The sequence below is a fragment of the Pongo abelii genome, chromosome 10 (genome assembly GCF_028885655.2).
Source record: "Pongo abelii isolate AG06213 chromosome 10, NHGRI_mPonAbe1-v2.0_pri, whole genome shotgun sequence".
Lineage (NCBI taxonomy): Eukaryota > Metazoa > Chordata > Mammalia > Primates > Hominidae > Pongo > Pongo abelii.
Window position 1 is genome coordinate 118,335,038 of NC_071995.2, and position 23,670 is coordinate 118,358,707.

At 43.6% G+C, this 23,670-nt stretch overlaps 1 protein-coding gene and 1 long non-coding RNA gene across 7 annotated transcripts in view; one reads left to right on the top strand and one right to left on the bottom strand.

Moving 5' to 3' along the window:
* CCDC60 (coiled-coil domain containing 60) overlaps positions 1-23,670 on the top strand; it is a 202,559-nt gene that overhangs the window by 149,554 nt on the left and 29,335 nt on the right. For all 6 annotated transcript variants that reach the window (XM_002823844.5, XM_054528302.2, XM_054528303.2 and 3 more), the window contains 3 exons: positions 1,087-1,194; positions 12,573-12,663; positions 17,537-17,771. In XM_002823844.5, coding sequence (XP_002823890.2) covers positions 1,087-1,194; positions 12,573-12,663; positions 17,537-17,771 — 434 coding nt within the window. The remainder of the gene's footprint in view (positions 1-1,086; positions 1,195-12,572; positions 12,664-17,536; positions 17,772-23,670) is intronic.
* Positions 1-23,670, bottom strand: part of LOC134759535 (uncharacterized) — a 205,920-nt gene that overhangs the window by 99,056 nt on the left and 83,194 nt on the right. The window lies entirely within an intron of this gene.

The window sequence follows — 23,670 nt, forward strand, 5'->3', positions numbered from 1 at the left end:
CACCTCTCTGAGCCTCGGTTTCCCCTTCTCTAAAATGTGCATAATAATTCATACTTCAGCAGATTGTTGGAAGAATTAAATAATGTGTATAAAGAGTGCCCCCGTCAAAACCTGCCTCCTTGTAGGTGTTTAATACAAAGTGTCCAAAAAATCAGAAAATGTAGGTGAGACATATGTGGTTGTTGTTGTTTAAGACAGTCTCACTCTGTCACCCAGACTGGCATGCAGTGGCATGACCTTGGCTCACTACAGCCTTGACCTCCCTGGCTCAAGCAATCCTCTTACCCCAGCCTCCCGAGTAGCAGGGATCACAGGTGCATCCCACCACACCCAGCTCATTTTTGTATTTTTTGTAGGCTGGTCTTGAACTCCTGAGCTCAAGCAACCCACCCGCCTCAGGCTCTCAAAGTGTTGGGATTACATGCATACGCCATCATTCCCAGCCTGAGACATATTTTTAAACAGTGTTTTAGTGAACATTTTCAAGTAATAGGCTCTTTGTGTTTTTCTTCAAAACCCAGCTACATTTTCAGGCAAAGGACTCATAAATGTAAAGCAATGCATCCAATTTTTAATCTCGGGGTGGGGAAGAACAATTAATACACTAGTTTCCCTGTGTTTCCAGACTTTTTACACACTCTTAGTTTATTTATTGTACTTTTATCAGATTAACAATTGGACATACATAGGATGCTGATTTCCTTGAAGCCTCTCATTTGCCTGAGTCAAGACTTCCAGCTGGGGGACCCCTCCTTGTTTCTCTCCCTGCTATATACACAAATTCTCAGTAACTGGCATTGGATAATCTCATTTCAAACAGGCTCTACCACCTACTGGCCTGGTGACCTGGCACAATTTCCTTAAGTCCTGTGAGCCTCTGATTCCTCATCTGTAAAATGGGCTAAAGGATATCTCATGCGCCCATCGCTAAGGCCAAATGAGATGATATACGCAAAATACGCATGCCTGGAGCATGGTGCCCGTTCCCTCACTGGGAGCAAGTACCACTACCATTTCTGGGACTATTTTTGTGAAGAAAGTTGTTCTAACAGGATCCCACTGTGTTCCCTCTCTGTGTCTTTGCAGCGAGCCCCTCTTCCGCCAGCTCTGTGCTCTCCACTGGCTTCTGGAGGCCCTGACTATCGACCATACCCACCACACCATGAAGCCTGTGATCACCTGCTGGAACCCAAAGTACGCCTCAGCCCTTCAACTTGTCTTAGACTAGCAGTAGGCTTGGCAGTGGGGAAGAGATTCCTGTATGTTCTTCTACTCCCTTTGCTGTTTTTGGTGGGTGGGCTGTTTTAGGAGCTCTTCTACGTGCTCTGTGGGATCTGAACAGTGGAGAACTAGAGACAGCTGATGCAGATTCGTGGGAGCCGGTTGTGTGCATCTCCTTCCCACATCTCTTCCCAACTCCACATTCACTGACATCACGTGGGTAGCTTGAAATCAGCCAGCCACATGGGAGTATTTACACCACAGAAATCGGCAAGCTGTGGAAGCACATCACTGGATCCACAGCTCGACTGCTCTCCAACTCTCTTCTTGGACTGTGTCTCCCTAACACTATTCTTTATTCTTCTTCCTTTTCCTCCTCCTTTTCCTCCCTTTTAATCTTTCTTTTCTTTTTGTTTGTGTTTTTATCCTTTCTTTCAAGGTTGTGTTTTGTTTTGTTTTGATCTTTTTGTTGCTTAATATACATTGGTGGCTACTTCTCCGCTTGGACCCAAGGGAATATTTGGTATTCGGTTCCCTGGAGCAGCTGGGTTTGTACAGGGAGAAGCTCCAGAACATGTTGTCTAGGTCAAGAGAAGCGTTAGGTGTCCCCACCAGAGGAGAGAGCTCACACAAAACCTTGGAGGCCACTGTTGCAGGAACAGCATTGTACACACAGGGCAGAACAAAAAACAGACAGGCATGTAAAGGCGTTTGTTCTTTAAGAAGAGTCAGGTTGTTTGCAAGAAGAGGACAAACAAAAGTAAAGAACCCTGACTTGCAGAATCAGATTTTCACTATGAAAATCACAGGCTGAGTTAAATAAAACAGTTCCCCACCCCCGGTGCTAACCCATGCCGTCTCATAGTCCTGCCTCCCAGGCAGATCCACTCTTCCTCTTCCCAAAACCTGAGTCTTTGTTTTTAGACAGAGTCTTGCTCTGTCGCCAGGCCAGAGTGCAGTGACACAATCTCGGCTCACTGCAACCTCCGTCTCCCGGGTTCAAGCGATTCTCCTTTCTCAGCCTCCCGAGTAGCTGGGACTACAGGCACACACCACCATGCCCAGCTAATTTTTGTATTTTTAGTAGAGATGGAGTTTCACCATGTTGTCCAGGATGGTCTCAATCTCTTGACCTCGTGATCCGCCTGCCTCGGCCTCCCAAAATATTGGGATTACAGGCATGAGCCACCGCGCCTGGCCAAACATTAAGTCTTAATTAACTCCTTCCTCTTGAAGACATTTATTACCCATCCCCTAGATCTCCTCCACCCCCAAGTCATCTCTTACACCAGGACCCAGAGAAGCTAACCTTAAATTATTTTTAAGCAGCAGACACTCATTTTTTTAAAAAATAGAAGCCCCTATAATGTAAAACAGACTTTTTTTTTTTTTTTTTTTTTGAGACGGAGTCTCGCTCTGTCGCCCAGGCTGGAGTGCAGTGGCACGATCTCGGCTTACTGCAAGCTCCACCTCCCGGGTTCACGTCATTCTCCTGCCTCAGCCTCCAGAGTAGCTGGGACTACAGGTGCCCACCACCATACCCGGCTAATTTTTTGTATTTTTAGTAGAGATGGGGTTTCATCGTGTTAGCCAGGATGGTCTCGATCTCCTGACCTCGTGATCCGCCCACCTGGGCCTCCCAAAGTGCTGGGATTACAGGCATAAGCCATCGCGCCGGGCCAAAACAGACTTTTCTAAATGGAACTTCTTCATGAAGCAAGAGGTTTGGGAGCCTGGGAGACCTGGGACCCCTCCAACTTACTTCTATCCCCACCATGGCACCCTACTTATTTCCAAAATGTCTTTTTGGCTTCCAGAATTTCTTTGAAAACCATAGTCTTAAAACATTTTTCATGCCTTCTTTTTTTTATTTTAAAGAGATGAGGGTCTTGCTCTGTTGCCCAGGCTACAGTACAGTGGCACAATCATGGCTCACCACAGCCTTGAACTCCTGGGCTCAAGCAATTCTCCTGCCTCAGCCTCCCAGATAGCTAGTACTACAGGTGAATGCCACCACACCTGCCATCATACCTGGCTAATTGTTTTTTAAGATTTTTAGAGATAGTGTCTTGCTATGTTGCCCAGGCTAGTGTCTAGCTCATGGCCTCAAGCAATCCTCCTGCCTCAGCATCCCAAGTAGCTGGGATTACAGGCTACTTATTTTTCTCTAAAATAAAACTGCTCAAGTAATAAGCGAATACAATTTATGCTTATGGAAATCTTTCAAAAAATGTATAAGTATATAAAGTATGAAAGCCTTTATTCCCTCCCTGAAATCCCCTTCTTAAAGAAAACTCCTTTTAAAAGTCTATGATATGTCCTTCCAAATCTTTCTAATGCCTTCCTTTTATAAACATATACAGTTACATTTTTTAACAGAAATAGGATCATATCTGCATATTGTTCTCTACATGATTTTTCCCCTTTTACAATAACTCATGGGCATCTTTCCATGATGGTATACACAGGTTTACACATTCTTTCAACGGCAGCAGAATACTCTATTGTATGGATGGAGTATACACCATTTCTTTATTAACAGACACTGAGGTCATTTCCAAATTTTTGACATTTCAAGTAGTACTGCGTGGAATATCCTTACACATATCTTTTTGTTTGTTTGTTTATGTTTTTGTTTTTGTTTTTGAGATGAAGTCTTGCTCTGTTGCCCAGGCTGGAGTACAGTGGCGCGATCTCAGCTCACTGCAACCTCCGCCTCCTGGGTTCACGCCATTCTCCTGCCTCAGCCTCCTGAGTAGCTGGGACTACAGGTGCCTGCCACCATGCCCGGCTAATTTTTTGTATTTTTAGTGGAGACAGGGTTTCACCATGTTAGCCAGGATGTTCTCGATCTCCTGACCTCGTGATCCGCCCACCTCGGCCTCCCAAAGTGCTAGGATTACAGGCATGAGCCACTGTGCCCAATCCCTTACACATATCTTTTATGCCCAGTTGCAAGTGTTTCTGTAAGCTGCATTCCGGGAATGAGAATCACTAGGTAAAAGCAATATCTTTTTTTTTGCCTTACTTGATTGCTTACATTCTAAGAAAAAGGCCTCTGAGCCAGAGGGCTCCTGACAGCATTTCATCTCCCTAAGCAAACCACCAACATTTTGCCTCCTACATGTGGGCACCCATTCTCCAAAACTGAGAAAAGAACATCATGTAGAATTTGGATTGAGAAGAGAAAAAGGGCCATGTTTCTTTCCTTTGGTTGGTTTTAGAAATGTGCTCAGAACGTGACCAAAAATTGTTAACTGCAGTAAAAAGACACAGTGGTCACATTGAGAGTAGCAGATGTTCTACCATGACTTGTAGTGGCAGAATTCTATCAGTGCTCTGAGGATGCCCAGCTCTATAAAATCAGAATCTGAACCAGACCTAGCCACCTGAGGTAAAAAATGCACTCCAGGAAGATTAACATAGGAAGTCACAGTACTTGTTGGGGTTTGTTTTTTCTAGTTGACCATTTCTTCCTGGTGGGCATTTTAGGTTAGGGTCAATGACAATGCTGGTAAATGTTTTAACGACCAGTTCTCTAGGAGGTGAAGAACCACGATTTGTGACAATGCCAATTTCCATGGTGTAAATACTCCCAGCGTGGCTGATTTCAATCTTACCAACATGATGTCACTGAACTTGGAGTTGGGAAGAGATGTACAGAATCCGTTCTTGTGAGCCAGTATGAGCCAGCTCCAGCACACCACTGTTGGGGATTCATTTTTAAAAATTATGAATCTGGGGGGCAGTTTAAGTTCCCTATAAAGTATAAGAAAACACCTTTTCAGTTATAAGAAAGCAGAAAGAGCTCTTCTCTTCAACACTTAATCCCTATTTATGACGTTTCACCCTTATGCAGCAGTGTGAATTTCCCCAAATCTTCAAGTGCATTTTTTTAAACCCAGAGGGATTAGAGTGATTAAGAGCAAAGGGTTTAGCATCAGATGAACCCAGATGAGTCAAAGCTCTGCCACTTAATAGCTGTGTGACCTTGGGCAAGTCACTTGACATCTCTGGCCCTCTGTTTCTTCATCTGTTAAATGTGTTCCTGCCTCAGAAGTTATTGTAAGAATTAAGCAAAATCAAGTCCATAGAGCATTTAGCCTAATATCTGGGAATGCAATGAATGTTCATTAAATAAGAGCTATAAAAGGTAAAAATCCCTATTTTAAAGAGAAGTTAGGTGTATGATTATCAGTACCATTGAGACTGAAGGCTAGGAAAGAAAGGAACTTCTGAGCAGAATTTTACCAACAGGTGAGATCTATGTTCACTGGGTGAACAGACAAGTATGCAAACAGGGAAAAAAGGCTACACAATGTCTCCCAAAACCTAGCTGCAAAGATGAACAACCCAGGTAATGAGCCCAAGAAGGTAATACCAAATCTCCAGTTCTCCTGACTGTGCTTTTCTGAGTCTCCATCATCAAGCAACCAGTATCTCCTATTACTAAAGCATTTTGACACTGAAACCCTGAGCCCTGACATCCACCATGCATTTTCCAAAAGGAGATATCCATCCTTGGGGACCTGTAGATCCCAGAGGCTCCATTTCGATTAGGCATAATGACAGCTGTAGACCCAATTCCTCCCCCTTATGGATTTTATAGCAAGAAAATCGGGGTGGTTCGATACCTCAATGAGGGCTTTCTACAGGCAGCAAAATTTCACTAACTGGCAGTTACTGTGCTGCAAGCAGAAGAACAATCTTTGTTAGTTGCAGGATGATCTCATATTTGGATGGATTGGTGGATGGTTGGGTGAATGGACAGATGACAGATTTTAGGGTGTCATTATGAGTTGCATCTGAGTCTCTGCTTTATTGAGAAAAACAAAAACTCCTCAACTTCCCAATTTCATCATGTGGCAATTTAAACACATTATCATTATCATTTCTCAGCATGCTTGTTAATTCCACTGCTAACAAGAGAGTTTATTTCAATTGACAAGATGATCGGGTCCACAATAGAAATTGAAACCAACCCTTCAATAATGAATGTGCCAATTACGTTTCTCCAAGAGATATAAGCCTCTTTTTAGGCAAAGTAGGATCTGATTTTTTTCATGAATGCCCATAAGTATTTATTCAAACCCTTAGGGCCAACTGCATTTCAGAATTCTGATGGTTTTTTTGTTTTGTTTTGTTTTGCATTTTAAAAGGAAATATGATACATGTGCCATATAGAACATCACACTCCCAGAGGGACCTGTCATCAAACACAATATTTCTGCAGAAAACAAATAAGTGAATATTTTTCTTAAGTGCATAACAAAGGTCAAAAAAAGGCCACTAACAGCCTCCCATCAGTTTTTGTCATGCTTTGCTACCAAATAAGCTATTTAAATTGTTTTGGTTTAAAGACTCTTTGGATTTTTTAATTGGTTAAGTGGTTGTGAACCTGTATTGATTTTATTCTTATTAGAGACCAAATTTCCAAGAACCAACCAGAAGACCTACCTAGAAGTGAGTAGACTTTTACAGAGTCACAGACATCAGGTGTGGGGAAATTTGACAAGCTCTAATGCTGCCTCCCCTACCCCTGTAGCCATCTTCCCTAGTTACAGTGGGAAAGAAACAGGCCAGACCCCCGGCCAAAGAAGGGAGTGAAGAGTTAACTACTAACCTTCCAGCAGGTACAGCACACACCTCAAAGGAGTTGTTCCAACAGGCTCGAGTCCGCAGAGTCCTGTGCTCTCCCCTGGTACCACAGGGGCAGTACAGTTGTCTACGTCTTATTGCTTCAGGCTGTCCACAGAGACACCACTGGGCCCACTGTTTAGTGGGGAGACCAAGTGGGTGTAATCCCTACGTTTACAATCCTGATTCTTATAATCCTGACTCTTGTAATCCTTACTCTTAAGAGACGCCAGACATTCAAGGGCTGGGCTGTCCAGGCACAAAAAATCCATCCTTCCTTTAGAAACACACATATGAGTAAAAGGCAACCAACCACACTTTGAGGTTTCAAAGATGACACAAACATCAGCCAGGCACAGTGGCTTATGCCTGTAATCCCAGCACTTTGGGAGGCCGAGGTGGGTGGATCACCTGAGGACAGGAGTTCAAGACCAGCCTGACCCACACGGAGAAACCCCATCTCTACTAAAAATACAAAATTAGCCAGGCTTGGTGGCGCATGCCTATAATCCCAGCTACTTGGGAAGGCTAAGGCAAGAGAATCACTTGAACCTGGGAGGTGGAGGTTGCAGTGAGCCAAGATCACGCCATTGCACTCCAGCCTGGGCAACAAGAGCAAAACTCCATCTCAAATATGACACAAACATCAAAATCCATCTACTGTTTAATGATGAAAATGGCTGGCACATGAGTGCTTTCTATGTCAAGCACTGCTCTGGGTGTGTTACCTCATTTAAGCCTCATTCCAACTTACCAATAAGGAAACTGAGGCATAGAAAATTAATTTGCTCAAAGTTGCATAGCTAGCAAAAGGTAAGGCAGGATTTGAACCCAGGTAACCTTGCTGCAAAGTATGGGTGCTTCACCCCCAAATGGTTGTTTCTCTGTAGGTAAATCCTAAAGTCTTTAATCAATTTAGAGAATAATCTGATACCCCGCCTCCAAGAAAAGAAGATCTTAATACAATGTGGTACTTTCTGGGAGGCCCCAGGATACAAAAGGAACTCAACTTACCGAGATGTTATCACATATAAACTGCAATTTTCTTTTATAAATAATTTCAAGTGCCATTTTGCACATACTGTTTTGAAACTAAATTTTTGCTGTTTGCCTTAGTATATAAGAAGCATCTCTCCAGATCTGAACCTCTGCTGTGGAGTTTATCAGCATACGAATGTACTGAAACATATTTAACCAATATTCCAAGACCTTTAAGCCTTTTCCAAGTTTTTGCTTCCAGGAAATACTGTCACAATCATTCTGAGCAACACTCATAATAGCATTTTTAAAATTTAAATTGTTTATATTTAAATTAGTTTCCACTTGTCTTGTGGTACTCCTCCCCCCACAACCAAGAAAATCTTATTTTCCTCAAACCTGCCTTTACCAGGCAGTAGTGGGAATACTGCCGTGAAGAAAACAGACAACACCCTGGCTCTCAGGAGCCTCCATTCTACAGGGGGTAAGGGAAGCAACAGATGATAAACATGCAATAATCAAGATACTTTGAGATAGCAAAGTGTCATGAAGAAATTGATGGGTGATGTGCTAGTGATGGGCAGAGGAGTTTTAAACGGGATCATCAAGGAAAGACTCACTCAAACGGTGACATGTGAGTGAAGTCCCTCTTTGCACTGATTTAATCACATGGCTCCTCCACTGTGGTACTCCAGTGGACATCTCTATGGAGCGGGAGAATGTGGCAGGAGAATGTGGCAGATCATCACTCAGGAGGTAGGATGGAACCACCTGGTCCAGGAAGTCCCCAGAGCTTTGACCTCTGCCCCCTCCCTGGTGCAGAATCAGCAGCTCTTCCCCTCCGTCATGGACACATGAGCACGTCCTAACCTAGCCTACAGCTTTCCACCCTGGGAAGCAGATGTTTTACCCCAGATGGGAGTTCAGAAAGAGAGCATGAAGTATTTGAGAAAATTGCTCTGAATTGCCACTGTGGATAGACATCTTCAAGTGACTGCCTGGAACAAAATGTGCTTGGCGGATATAGTTAAAAGAGATTTAACAGTGCTCAGCGCCCTATTCCCTTGATTTCGGGCAAATAGGATCCCTTAGGAAGCTTCAGCAGGGGGAAATTATGGTCTGAAAGTTATAGCTACATCTCCCCCAAGGATCTGCCCTAGTACCCTGTTGTCCACCATCAGCTCCTCCTCTAAGCCACAGTAAATCTCTATTGAAAAGAGAAGGTTACTGTTGTTAATAGCTGAACTGTATTCAGCTCTCTGTACACAGCACCCATGAAGCCCTTAACAAGCCCCATTTCTTTTCATCTTCACAGCAATCCTTTGTCATAGCTGCTATTATTCCCCCATTTTACAGGTGAGAACAGTGAGGCTCAGAGAGACTAAATTACTTATACCAAGTCACACATGTAGGAAGCAGTGGGGAAGACAGAGGACTCGAACAGCTGGTCCAACCTATTGTTAAATTCACTCTTAACCAGTAAGATAACACTTTTCTGGCCTTGATACTCGGAGACTTGCCCGAGGTCACACAGACAGTAAATCACAAGGATATTAAATGGGTGAGCTAAGTAAGTTAGGCTGCCATAATGAACAACCCCCAAATCTCAGCAGTTTAAGGCAAAAGAAGCTTGTTCCTTGGCTCACCTTTCAAGTCCAACAGTGAGGCTCTACTCTCTGTAGTTACTCAGGGACTCATACTGATAGAAGCTTCCACCATCAACAAGGCAGAAAAAGGAATCTGATGACTTCAGGACTGGCTATTAAATCATCTACCCAAAGTCCCACATGTCACTTTCACTCATGTATTTTTGAACAAAGCAAGTCACAGTGCTACACTTGCCTTCAGAGAGCAGAGAAGGCCTAGAACTATTTGGTGGATGGCACTAATGCTTACCCCACCAGGCCAGGGGGAAGGACCACCAACCCGCTTTGCCCTTCTCCACAAGGTATGCAAGGATGATGCAGCTTAGGTGGTTTTATTTTTTTCTTCCTTCCCCTATTGATCTTCCTTTTTGGGTTATTCGCTACTGAAAATGAAACATCAGAAAGACCGATTCTGTCTAACCAGGGCTTTTCTTTATCAATGGGTTTGCAAGAGCAAGGGCTCCGAGCTTTTTAAGGTCTGTGGGAATCTTGCTGCATTTTGAACTCATTTAGCCTGCTGCTTGAAGTCACAATAGATTTCAGGTCATCTTGGAAGTCAGCATTAGTAGAAAACTTCCATCTTCCCAACTGGACCTGAATATTTTAGATTTTGAAAGCTTTGCTGGGACCAGATTTAATTTTAAAAGGGGAAAGGGGGTTGCTTTTGAACTTCAAGAAGAAGGCTGGAGGCTCAGCAGGGGGTGCGTTAGCAAAGGGAAATGCAAAAAGCCCTGTGGTCTTGAAAGAAACGCTCCAAAGTGAAAAAAAAACACTAAAGCTTCCAGTGGGTGAACCTTAAATCAAACTTCAAAAGCACTGCTAGTTTAAATATTGTTTATAGGACTGAAGAATTGCTCCTTCCTCTGGCTGGATTTTAAATATCCCCTAATTTGGTTACTCGGGGGAGAGGCAGGCAGAATCAACTTAAATGAGCTTCACTGTTAATTATTCGGAGGGCTTTTTATTGTGTAATCAAACATAAAGTCTTACAAAAAGCTTAGAGGCACATTCTCACCCCACCTCACCAGCCTGACTTCCACTTTGGGTCTGTGTGCATTTCTTGTGTGGTGGCTGTTCGCTGGTAGGTCTTCAGCAAAGTCCCACTGGTGAAGACAGGACACCCCCAACTCCTTATTTGGACTGGGAAAAGGCTTTGATTCTGCTACTCAGATCTCCATGCCATGAGAAGTCAGACTTATGTTAGGTTTATCTTGATCACCTTTTGCCTTCTATATCTGAGCACCTCCCTTCTACCCACAATTACCAGCACTCAGCAGCCCCTAACAAGCCTAGACCCCTGTCATTGTCTCTCTAAACCAAAGCAGTTCTGTTCATCCTCTTTTTTTTTCTTTTTCTTTTTCTTTTTTTTTTTTTTTTTTTTGAGACGGAGTTTCACTCTTGTCCCCCAGGCTGGAGTGCAATGGTGCGATCTCAGCTCACTGCAACCTCCGCCTCCCAGGTTCAAGCGATTCTGCTGCCTCAGCCTCCGGAGCAGCTGGGATTACAGACGTGCGCCACCACACCTGGCTAATTTTTTTGTATTTTTAGTAGAGACAGGGTTTCACCACGTTGGCCAGGCTGGTCTCAAACTCCTCACCTCAGTTGATCCGCCTGCCTCGGCCTCCCAAAGTGCTGGGATTACAGGCATGAGCCCAGCTCGTCTTCTCTGTTTCCTGCTCTCTGCTAGGTGAGAGCTAGACAAATAATTAAAAGGATCCTTGTGATATAAAATTCTTTCTGCAAAGAAAAAGGGGATAAAGAGAGAGATAGGTGGATGGATGGATGGATGAAAAGATATATATGGACAGAGAGATTGATAGACCAATCAGTCGATCAATGGATATGTAAAGGTAGTTTAGAGATCACACGTTGAGACTCCCTGCTTTCTTATCAGTAAAGACCCACTGCCCCATAGCCACAAGTCCAAAATCCAGAAGCTCTGAAAACTCAGTTTTTCATAACTCATTTGGCTGCAAAATCTGACATGAAACAATCAAAGTTGGCAGCAAAATTTGACTTGAAGCTACTTTTGGTCTTTATTTCCCCCACCTAGTGTAAATATCCATGTGTTTCATTGCAGAAATATTCATGTATTTGGTTACAGGATGCTGTCCCCTTAGCCCCCTCAGAGGGATTATGTTAACATATAGTATATGCAGCATGTTTCCTTTCCAAAATGCCAAAATTATTAATTTAGCAACACATCTGGTCCCACAGATTTCATACAAGGGATTATGGGTGTGTCACCAACAGAACCTACTGGGCTTCAGTGTCCTATCCAGAAAATTCCCAACCCATGAGAGGAGGATCCAGATTTTGTGGAGCCTGAAGCTTATTTAACTGGGGAGAGGGCACTTTAAGAAAAAAAAAAATACAAAATTAGGTACAGGATCCTGGAAGAGGGACCCACACAAGTGAGGAGCCCTGAAGCTTTAGCTTCATTCGTTTCACTGTAAGTAAGTGACTTAAACTCCCTTAGTCTGTTTTCTCATCTGAAAATGGGATGACAATGACTACATCACAAGGTTATAGTGATTGAGATGATACAGCGAGAAGGCACAGAAAGGTGCTGCACATAGCATCATAGAGAACTTTTGCCCAGTCAACCTCCAATCAGTGATTTTCATTGTGCAATCCACCCCCATCAGCCCCACCCTCAATCCCACCCAGTAATATTCTCTGTGTGTCTCTCAGAAATGTCCCTGATGGTGGACCCCTTGGGCAACAGAAAAAGCAAAGATTCAGAAATGAACATGCTTTTCAATTCACCCCCCAGGAGTAATCGCAGACCTGCCCAGGATTCTAGGAGAGGACCGAGTCTAAAATACAAATAGATGCAAAAAACATGCAAATATATACCACCTCCCTCCTCCACCCAGTAAGCAAAAGTCTCTCCAAACCTCGATTTCACTCAAAAGAGCCAGCTATGGAGAACTATCCCTCCTATTTCTTCACAAGTACAGGAGTGGGGACGGAAATCCTAACAGAGCCCAGCCACCATTCCTCCTCTATTTATTGCATTTCTTAAAAGAACTTGTAATAAACCAAGGCTCTGGAAACGGAAAACTCATTAAGCTGTTTCTCACTCAGGGACCCGGGTGGAAGCAAGAGCACCATTAAAAAAATCAATAAGGACAAGTCCATGGGACAGAAATGGGAGCATTTCATCACAGCGCCAAAGGTAACCAACCACACGCAACTCGACCCTTTTGCTCCTAGGTCCCAGCTTGTGTTGAGGAGTATTTTTGCCAGTCTTTACTCTGATGGGAATATTTTTTTCCTAGTTGGTTCTCGGAGTGAAGGGAAGTCAGAGCCACAGGCTGTTGGATGGTTTTTGTAAATTTTAATTAAAACAGTTATCTAGGGATTATAGGAGAAATGACTTTTGGCTGGACGCTACGTAATGGGGACAGGAGCGGGTGCTAAGCAGCTGCTTAACAAGATGTCACCAGAAGGAAATGGACTCACCTCATTCTATCTTCTAAATCAATAACAGTCATTTCTTTCTCCTTCTCCCTCCCTCCCTCGCTTCCTCCCTGCCCCCGCCCCCTGCCCCCACCCTTTAACCCAGTCAGAAAATAAAAGCCAGGCACACTAGCTCATGCTTGTAATCCCAAATGATTGGGAGGCCAAGGCAGGAGGATCGCTTGAGCCCAGGAGTTTGAGACCAGCCTGAGCAACATAGCAAGACCCTGTCTTGACAAAAAAATTAAAAATTAGCTGGGCATAGTGGTGTGCGCCTGTAGTCCCAGGTATTCGGGAGACTGAAGTGAGAGGATCATTTAAGCCCAGGAATTGGAGGCTGCAGTGAGCTATGATCCCACCACTGCACTCCAGCCTCCCACCTGGGCAAGAGAGTGAGATCCTGTCTCTAAGAAAAAGAAAAGACAAAGTGAGTGATTCAACAGACAAGATTTTCTACAAACTAGAATGTGCAGTTATTAAGAGGATACCAAGATACAGATTCTTTTTACCCAAAGTATTCCTAATCCAGGACCTCCCAAACTCATCTACTCAATAAACAAGCCTAATAATCATAATAATAATAATGGCAAAAAGTAATATTGAGATAGATAAAGGTAATAGAGCACACAACTAGAGTGTTTGCTGAACCTGTCCCCTAACCCATGAAATGGATATAATGCCCTTTCCTGCCTACCTCACAACTTTAGTGAAGAATCCCAGGAAATAAATATAAGGCAAACACACTTTGAAAATGTGAGAATGCTTAGCATTACTGTTATGTAAATTTTAGAGGCCACTGTTCAACATAATTGTAAATGGGCTAGGTTCTGTGCTAAGGACGCTTCTGTAGGAATATTATCCAGTTATGCCCTCTTAATAACCCTATGGGGCACCATTCTTACCCCCAGGTGAGAGAGGAGGAATTTGGGGGCTCAGAGAGGTTAAGTGACTTATGTAAGGTTACCCAGCTGGGTAATGGCAGAGCCCGAAGTTAATTCTGGGTCTGTTTATTAAACATAGTTTATTAAACATATAAACATCAATATGTTTATTAAACATATAAACATCCAAAGCCTGGTCTTCCTGACCCCATGATTATAGTTGCCTTCATGAAGAATTTCACCATTTTCTTACTCTTTCATCAGGGTGCTCCTAGATTTAAGAAGAGCCTTGGTTTTTATGGCAGAAAGTTGCTATGGAGATACAGTGTGCATCTGTCTTCAGAAATGCACAGAAAAAGCAGTGGGAGCTACAAACCTTTAAAAAAAATCCTTCAGGGATATTCACCACTAAAATTGGAGGACGGGAGGGGGAGAATTAATAGCTGTGCTTGAACTCTTGCAAAACTGAATTCAAGTCTGTGGGTCAAATTCTGGGCTGCAGCACGTTCCGCTCTGGGCCTGGGGGAGAACTCAATTAGGCTCCAGGAGACCTGGCTCAGCCATGGTGACTCGGTTCACTGTGTGACCTCAGACAAGTCCTTTCTCCTATCCTGGGCCCCAGTTTGTCTACCTATAAAATGAGGACTTTGAAGGAGGGAATCCAACCAGCTCCCACAATACTCTTCCTTTCCCCTGATACTCTTCTGTATGTCTAGGCAGTGTTCATAGGGGCCAGACAAATTGTGTTAGTAATAAAAGACAAGATCAGGCTGAGTGTGATACAGTAGGGAGTGGTGGGGTCTGTGGCAAACTGGAGCACTCCTGCACAGCTAAAGGGAAGAACTTCTGTGCAGCTTTAGCTCGTTTTACCTTATGAGAATGGTAGCCCAGAGCTTATCATTTTCAAAAGAAACAAAAAACTTACATTTTTCTATAAAAGTCTCCCAATTTGTAAAATCCTGGGTAGCTAAACATGTCTCCCCATGGGCCACCAGTCTGCAACCCCTACTTCATAGAAAGTGTAAGGAACCTTTCAGTAAATTCTTTTCCTCTGTTGCCAAAAATCAATCCCTACTGAGATGGAACATAGCAACTGGTTAACAGCACTGCTGAGTGAAATATAAAAAATAGAGAAGCAGCATTTAGGGATTTAAGTCAATTCAGAGAGGTTCAGTTCAATAAAAGGCAAGCCAGTGCCTGTCACATCTTCCCCCTACATTTTATTTTTCTGCCAGTTTCAATTAATCACAAGTGTCAGCCCTTCACTTTGGATTTCCTGGCTAGGATGGTTAATTAAATTTTAATTAATGGCAACTTTGGGAGCATAAGATAAAATCCTAGCTCAAGGAAGACACCCCTGGATATGGAAAGCTCTTCTGAGATTGTCCCAGGCTATCCCCTAGGTTTTATAAACGAGGAAACCGAGGCAGGGCAGAGTGACGTATTCAAGGCCCCCCGAGGTCCCCTGACTGACTCCAGTGCTCACTGCAAGATTCCAAGCTGCCTCATGCCACCATCTGTCCACCCTTCAAAAATTACATTGATCTTACTAGGCACAGTGGCTTCCACCTATAATCCCAGCACTTTGGGAGACCAAGGCGGGCAGATTGCTTGAGCTCAGGAGTTCAAGACCAGCCTGGGCAACATGGTGAAACCCCATCTCTACCAAAATTAACAACAACAACAACAAATTGGCCAGGCATGGTGGTGGGCGCCTGTAATACCAGCTACTTGGGAGGCTGAGGCAGGAGAATAGCTCAAACCTGGGAGGCAGAGGTTGCAGTGAGCCAAGATTGCGCCACTGCACTCCAGCCTGTGCAACAGAGTGAGACCCTGTCAAATAAAAATAAAAATAAAAAAATTACGTTGATCTGAAGAGCCTGGTTTCTAGAGTCAGGAATTCATATTGTTCTAGATAAAATGGAAAGAGGCAACTTCTACATGTTTCATCCCTGAGCTCTGATATCATCTCTCCCCAGAATGACAAAGAGTAGAGGGACCTTCTGTCAGTTTTGGAAGCTCTTGACCAGTTGCAGTGTCAGGACAACGGGATCATTGTACCGAGCTCCTAATTTATCAAAGGAAAGGACATGCCTGTTTTGGGTGCTTGGCTTTTCTTGATGAGTCATTTTGTAACTTGCATGGCCTCTTGAAGATCTGGTTAAATCCAGTTCAAATTCCATTTCTCCAGTCTATCATATCCTGAAGCATTCTGTCATTTGTATAGAATTTCACTGAAAATTTGAGAAAGATGAGGCAGGCACCAGGAGAGATCATATGTTAAGGCCCACAGCCTCTCCCTCCTCTTCCCCAACCTTCTCCCTCTCCTGTGCAACCAAGAAATCCCTCCCCTCTTCTAGTGCAAGAAGGTTCCACCCATATTCAGTGCCTTACAAGGTAGCCATTCAAAATATTGCTTCTGATCATATACGGTGGACTCCCTGAAATGAATTCTGCTGAATACAATTCTCTTCACCCTGTGCAATGTATATCAACTGTTGGTGTGGTCTTCAATGCTGTCTCTTCTCCCTATCACCTTTCCCAGGGTATCGAACACTATGAGTTTCATCTAAAGAAAACACCAGTCTACCCATCAAGAGCTTTCATTGTAAATGTGCTCAGATAAAATTATTTCTATTAAGTGAATATAAACTATAGCCCACTCTGTGTTGAGCTCTTTCTCTGGGGCATCTGAGGGCCTATTCTTCCCCCGTGTAAACCTGGCATTTTAAATGTCATAAAGAATCATTAGCACGGGATAAAGGGCATTTTCGATGCCACTGAAAAAAAGCTTTTGAAGTATTTTGAAGCCAGGCATAGTAATGAGCTTTGGCATTAACCTGACTTAGGTCTGAATTCTGGTTCTGCTATTTTCTTCCTGTGACCTTGAGGAGGTTAGGAAGCCTCGCTGAAACTTGGATCATGAGTTATACGAGGACATAACCCCAAACAGTGCATTCTGAAGTGACACCAATCTCACAGGAAGGTACACACAGACACACACACAGACAGTATGTGTGTACTCTTTCTTACTCCTTTCCTTCTAAAAATCCACAGGACTTTCCCTACCTACCTCTCAATTCCTTCCAGAACTTATCATCCAATTCTCCTCCCCCAAGAATGCCACTGCACCAGACAAATCTGCTTCCTCCCACTCACATCCTAAATGTCAGGCCTAGAATTTCCATATTTGTGTTCTTTAGAAAACCTCCATGATTACAAATTATTCTTTGAGGCCCAGGTGTCAACTGGGGTACTAGGAAGTGTATACATGGAATTTGGAGCCATAACCAAGATGTGGTTAAAAAATTAGACCCATCCTCATATACAGTTTGAAAATCAACTCCAATAGTTATTACAAAAGAAAAGTCAAAACCTGTTCTGGGCCTTGACATCATCATGGAAAACACGTTTGGCTTCCTATGGTGACTTCTTGGGCAACCATGAGCTTGTTCAATAGAATATACTCCGCCACATTTGCTTCAAATAATACACATTTTAACATTATCTCGATTTGTGACAAAAAGTCACTCCAGATCCAGAATATATCTCATGGTGTTTGGAAAGAGCCAGAAGGAATTCACAGTCACACCCAGGCTTTGCTTTTGTCTGCTGTCCCTCCCCACCTCCCTCCTTCCCTCCTTTCTTTCTTTCTTCCATCTTTTTCCCCCTTCTTCCTGACACCTCTCTTTCTTCTCTTTCCTTTAGACCAAGAAATTCAAAATTCCCACAATGCGAGTCACCAACCGCAAACCAAGCCGGCGAGGCTCCACACTCAGTCTGAGTCGGGCCAGTGGGGGGTCCTCTCCCCAGAGCAGCATGATCTCTGTGAACCCTGGCTCAGATGAGCCCCCGAGTGTGAACACCCAGGTGACCAGCAGCAAGGACATTGAGGACAATGAGTCATCTTCAACCAAGCCAGATGAAGAACCTCTGTATATGAGTAAGTCCTACCTGAGATCTGACTCATCTACCCTGACCCTTTGCCTTTAAGCCAGACATCAGGAAATGCTCCTGTCTCAAGTCCACCTCCACTCATTTAAAGGTGACATGGGATCCCGCATCCTTGTTCAATTTCCTTGGACCTCTTTGTTTTCCCCAGTGGAGATCAGAAATATACTCAATAACTTGGGTTGCCCTGAGCCATTTCTCCTACAGAGACAGCCTGTGGTCACCAACTGCCCTTTTCTAATTTTAAAAATATTTTTATTTAGGCCAGGCACTGTGGCTCATGCCTGTAATCCCAGCACTTTGGGAAGCTGAGGCAGGCAGATTATTTGAGGTCAGGAGTTTGAGACCAGCCTGGCCAACATGGTGAAACCCTGTCTCTACCGCAAATACAAAAATCAGCTGGGTGTGATGGCACATACCTGTAATCCAAGCTACTTGGAAGGCTGAGGCAGGAGAATCACTTTAACCTGGGAGGCGGAGATTGCAGTGAGTCGAGATCATGCCACTGCACTCCAGCCTGGGCCACAGAGGAAGACTCCATCTCAAAAAAAAGCATTTTTTTAAATTTAGCCCAGTTTATACAGAACATTATCATTTCAATGTGTAACCAATGTAAAAATTATTAATGAGATATTTTATATCCTCTTTTATACTAAGTCTTTGAAATTCGGTGTCTACTTTTTTAAACAGCTTTATTGAGATATAATTTACATACCATAAAATTCGCTTATTTTAAATGTGCAATTCAGTGATTTTTAGTAAACTTGGAGTTGTGTAACCATCACCACAATCTAATTTCAGAACATTTCCAACCACCCGAAAGAAAACCTTCTGCCCTTCTTACCCAGAGCCCCCAGGCAACCACAAACTTGCTTTCTGTCTCTACTGATTTGTCTTCTCTGAACATTTTATAGATGGAAGTTGTATCACTCTGTGATCTTCACCCTGAAAAAGTCTTTTCAGTGGCTCCAAATATGAGGGAGACAAGCCCCTTAAAAAATACCCAATTAGGCCAGGCATGGTGGCTCATGTCTGTAATCCCAGAACTTAGGGAAACGGAGGTGGGCAGATTGCTTGAGTTCAGGAGTTTGAGATCAGCTTGGGCAACGTGGTGAAACTTCGTCTCTCAAAAAAAAAAAATTAGCCATGCATAGAGGTGTGTGCCTATGGTTCCAACTACTCAGGAGGCTGAGGTTGGAGGATCACTTGAGCCTAGGAGGTAGGGGCTGATGTGAGCTGTGATTTGCTTCTTCACTCCAGCCTGGGCAATGGTGCAAGACCCCATCTCAAAAAGAGAAAAGAAGAGAAGAAGGGAAGGGGGAAGGGGGAAGGGAAGGAAAATAGGGAAATTCATTGAAAGCTATGAGCCCTCACACAAGAAAAAAATTCAAACACACACATATACACAATTTTGCACAATATTTTGAGTGGGGTGCTGTGGACCTCTACTAGATAGAATCATGACTGGATTCCATAAGTCATATAAAACATTCATTTTCAGAACTTTCTGGCTTGAGCCTGTATAGTAAAAGGAGATAGGAAAAGCAAGAGAAGGATCCAGAAGGATTCATACAGAAAGATGGAGAAGGTAGAAAGAAGAGAGGGTAAGACAGGGACATGAAGGAGGAATGGCCCACCACAAAATTCTTGACTCTGATGCATGGGACATCTTCCTGCTTTCTCCCCATCTGCTGTGTCCCCTCAGTGGTGTCCAGAGACAGAACTGAGACAACACTGGTGGCCAGTGTTCTCTCTCACACCATCTGGAATGCCTGTGGCAGCCGAGGCTGGGCTGAGTGACAAGGATTGTGTGTCGCAGAGATTCAAAGAGGCAAAAAAGGAGGTCAAGGCAAACCAAGAATCTGTGTGGCGCCCTGATGGTCAAAGATGGAAGTGAGCAGAAGTGCAAAAGTCCACTGGGTGGTCAGGGTTCAGAGTAATGACTGCCAACAGGAAAAATCCCCACTGCCCCTGCCTGTCAACAGGGGGCTGGGAAAGGTCCCAAGCCCCGAAAAGCTGTTTTCTGAACAGAAGAAGTAGTATCTGAAATGGGAAGAAACTAAGATAGACCATCAGCAGATACGCAATTCTCATATATTTCTTTTTTTTTTTTTTTTCTAGAGACAGGGTCTCACTCTGTTGCCCAGACTGGAATGCAGTGGCACAATCATGGCTCACTGTAGCCTCAAACTCCTGGGCTCAAACAACCCTCCCACCTCAGCTTCCTGGCCACTTACGGATTTCTTGATTCTTCTTTCATTTAACACATACTTTTTGAGCACCTACTGTGCGCCCAAAACTGAGTTACTTGAGTACCTGCCCTTCCCAAACTTACATTTTAGAAGAGACTAATGATAAATAAGAAATCCCTAGGCTGGGTACAGTGGCTCATGCCTGTCATTCCAATATTTTGGGAGGCCAAGGCAGGAGGATGGCTTGAGTCCAGGAATTTGAGACCAGTCTGGGCAAAATAGTGAGACCCCATCTCTACACGGAAAATTTTAAAAATTAGCCAGGCATGGTGGCACATGCCTGTATTCCTAGCTACTTGGCAGGCTGAGGTAGGGGCATCACTTGAGTCCAGGATTTCAAGATTGCAGTGAACTATGGTTGTGCCACTGCACGCCAGCCTGGACAACGGAGTGAGACCATGTCTATAAAAATAAAGTAATAAAAAAGAAAGTCATGGCATGGCATGGCGGCTCATGACTGTAATCCCAGCACTTTGGGAGTCTGAGGTGGGCATATCACAAGGTCAAGAGATCGAGACCATCCTGGCCAACATGGTGAAATCCCGTCTCTACTAAAAATACAAAAATTAGCTGGGCGTGGTGGCATGTGCCTGTAGTCCCAGCTACTCAGGAGGCTGAGGCAGGAGAATCACTTGAACCCTGGAGGCAGAGGTTGTAGTGAGCTGAAATCACACCACTGCACTCCAGCCTGGCAACAAAGCAAGACTCCGTCTCAAAAAAAAAAAAAAGGAAGTTGTAACTAGCAAGGCAGTTGCATATAGTATGAGCTTGGAAGAGAACAAAACAGAATGCTGGGATAGAGAGAGACTATTGGTGGGCATGGAGTTAAATTAGCAAGGGTGATCAAGGGAGCTTCTCTCAGGTCTGATGTTTGAACTAAGACCTGAAGACCTGAAGCTGGGGAGGGAGACAGGGGCCAGAGCATGCAGGGCCTTTGTGGAGCAAGTAAGACTTCAGAATTATTCCAGGTGCAAGAGGAAGTATCTGGAAAGTTTTCAGTACAGGAGGGACTAGACCTGATTTACTTTTCCAAGGTGTTTTTGTGGTATCTGGTGTTATATCTATGTCTTCATTTTTTTTTTCAACTCTAAAAGCTTTGCTCTTAAATAAGAAGAGTAGAGCAATAGCCCAGCTTCAAGGCCCCACCCCAGTCCCAGAGCTTGCACATGGTTCTCCCGGGGCAAACAGAACACTGGCGCTGGTGGCAGAAGGGAGTAGCAGAGGAAGGAGACTTTGCAATGAGGGGAGGGGTAAATGGAGCATCTCTCTAGGCACCTGCAACACCGCAGGCCTGTCCCCAGTGGCCACCTTCCTCTCACATCCAATCACTCACCTGCTCTGATCAGTGCTGTCTCCTAAAACTCCCTCAAACCCCACCCTATTCACACCTATTGCTTTTGTCTTGAAGATAGAAAACTAGGGGCACATACGGAGATCCTGACACTTACGTTTTGTTTAGCATACACAAAAATTTGTGTTTTTTTGAAAAGTAGCTGTGACTTTTAAAGATTAAGATGTTTTACCTAAAACATCTGACTTTTTACAAACAAAACACTCTTGGCCAGATATGGCAGCTCACACTCGTAATCCTGGCACTTTGAGAGGTCAAGGCAAGAGGATCACTTGAGGCCGGGAGTTCGAAATTAGCCTGACTGACATAGCCAGACTCCATCTCTACAAATAAAATAAATTACTCCTTGTGGTAACAGTGGGCCTGCAACCCTGAATGACAACAATCAACTGGAGCTTGGTCCCTTTAAGTGGGGTTTGTGTTCTCCAGTTTTCCACAGTCTTCATCACTCCCTATTGCCCCACTCATTGCTCTGGTTGGCTGAGTGTGTGACCATTTATTATCACATTTTGCCCTATTGTTTTCTTTAGAATGATGATGATGATGATGATGATGATGGTGATGATAAAACTATAACTAACACTTAAAAGTATTTTTGTATCAGCTCCTTTGTATGTACATTAATTCATTTAACCCTCACAAGAACTTCTTCATGCCTATTCTGCTGATGAGAACATTGGGGCACAGAGAGGTTAAGTTATTTGCCCTAAGTCACAAAGCTAATGAGTCATGAAGGCATAATTTGAACCCAGGAAATCTGGCCCTCAAGTCAAACTTGATTGCTCTGCTTTACCCAAGTCTTCAGGAAAAAATAAAAAATAAACGATGGACCAAGAGAGCAAATTGATTTTTTTTTACATCAACTTGTGTAACTCATTTTTGGTACCTGTCCCCTGAAGGCCACCTGAGTTTTGGGCCTCTGGTCTAGAATCTCTTCACTTCTCACTTAGAAAACAACAACAACCTCCTAACTAGTTTCCCTGCTTCTTGTCCTGCATTTACCCACTTACTTTTCTCCATGTTGAGTCAGAAGGTACTTTCTAAATGAAAAATCTTATATAGTTCTCTCTAGCTCAACATCTTTCAATGACTCTGCCTTTTCTCTAATACATTACCTCTGATCTTGCCCCAGGCTGCCCAGGTCAGCTCTTGCTAGTTCACACCTTAAGTGGGGCACTCCAACCTCATCAAAACACTTTCTTCTTTTTAAACAATGCACACTCTTGTATGACTTTCTCTACTTGAAATGCCTGTTCATCTTTGACCCTTCAGTCTGGTGGACTCCTGCTGAACCTTCAAGACCCAGTTCAAGTGTTCCCTCCTCTGTGAAGCCTTCTCTGATTCACCCAGGTTTCCTCTTCTCTTGTCTCTTAGTAGTTTGTATTTGCTTTTATTGAATTATTAATTTTAACTTAAAATTCATCTCACTGTATCCAGTAGGACCTTCTTATGGCTCAGTACAGAGACCTAAAAAACAGTGGCTTAAAAAAAGATAAAAGCTTATTTTTTGTACAGATTAAAGATCAGTCCAGGGCTGGTAAGGTGGCTTCCGTAGATCATCAGGGATCCTACTTCCCCCTCTTTCTTCTGTGTCATTCTTAACATCACTTCATAATCCACCATGGCTGCCAGAATTCCAGCCATCACACTCACATTCTAGGATGGAAGAAAAAGGAAGCAAGCAAAGTACGAAAGTGCCCATTCCCAGCTGAGCTTAAGCAATCCTCTCAGGAGCCCCATACCACACTTCTACTAAAATCTCATTGCCCAGAACTTAGTCACAGGGCCATGCCCAGCTGCAAAGGATGTTGAAAAAATGAGCTAGCAAATGCTTCCCCTTATATACATAGAAAGAATCACGGTTCAATTACTAAGAAAGAAGGGGAAAAGGAATGTGAGCTCCCCACAAGTGTGCAACAGTAACATCTTATTTACCTTCATCCTAGCACACAGTAAGAACACAAAAATGACTGAAAAAAAAATGAATTTCCTCTGGGAGGAAAAGTTTGCTACTTTAGCCTCCCAAACCTTTTTATACCTTAACCTCCATTTATACCTTAACCTCCATCCAATTTGTCACAGCCTTGACAAAAGTAGATTAATTTCCCAGCCTCTCTTGCCTTCTAAAACCTCCTCACATTGATTCTGAATTCATGAGTCCTATTCTAAGAGACATACTATTTGACCAAGGTCTAATTTCCAAGGCTTGTGAATAATGAAGTCTTTGTGGATGCAAATCACTGGAGACAGCAGGTTGCAGCCTCTCTGTGGAATGATACCCTCCCCAA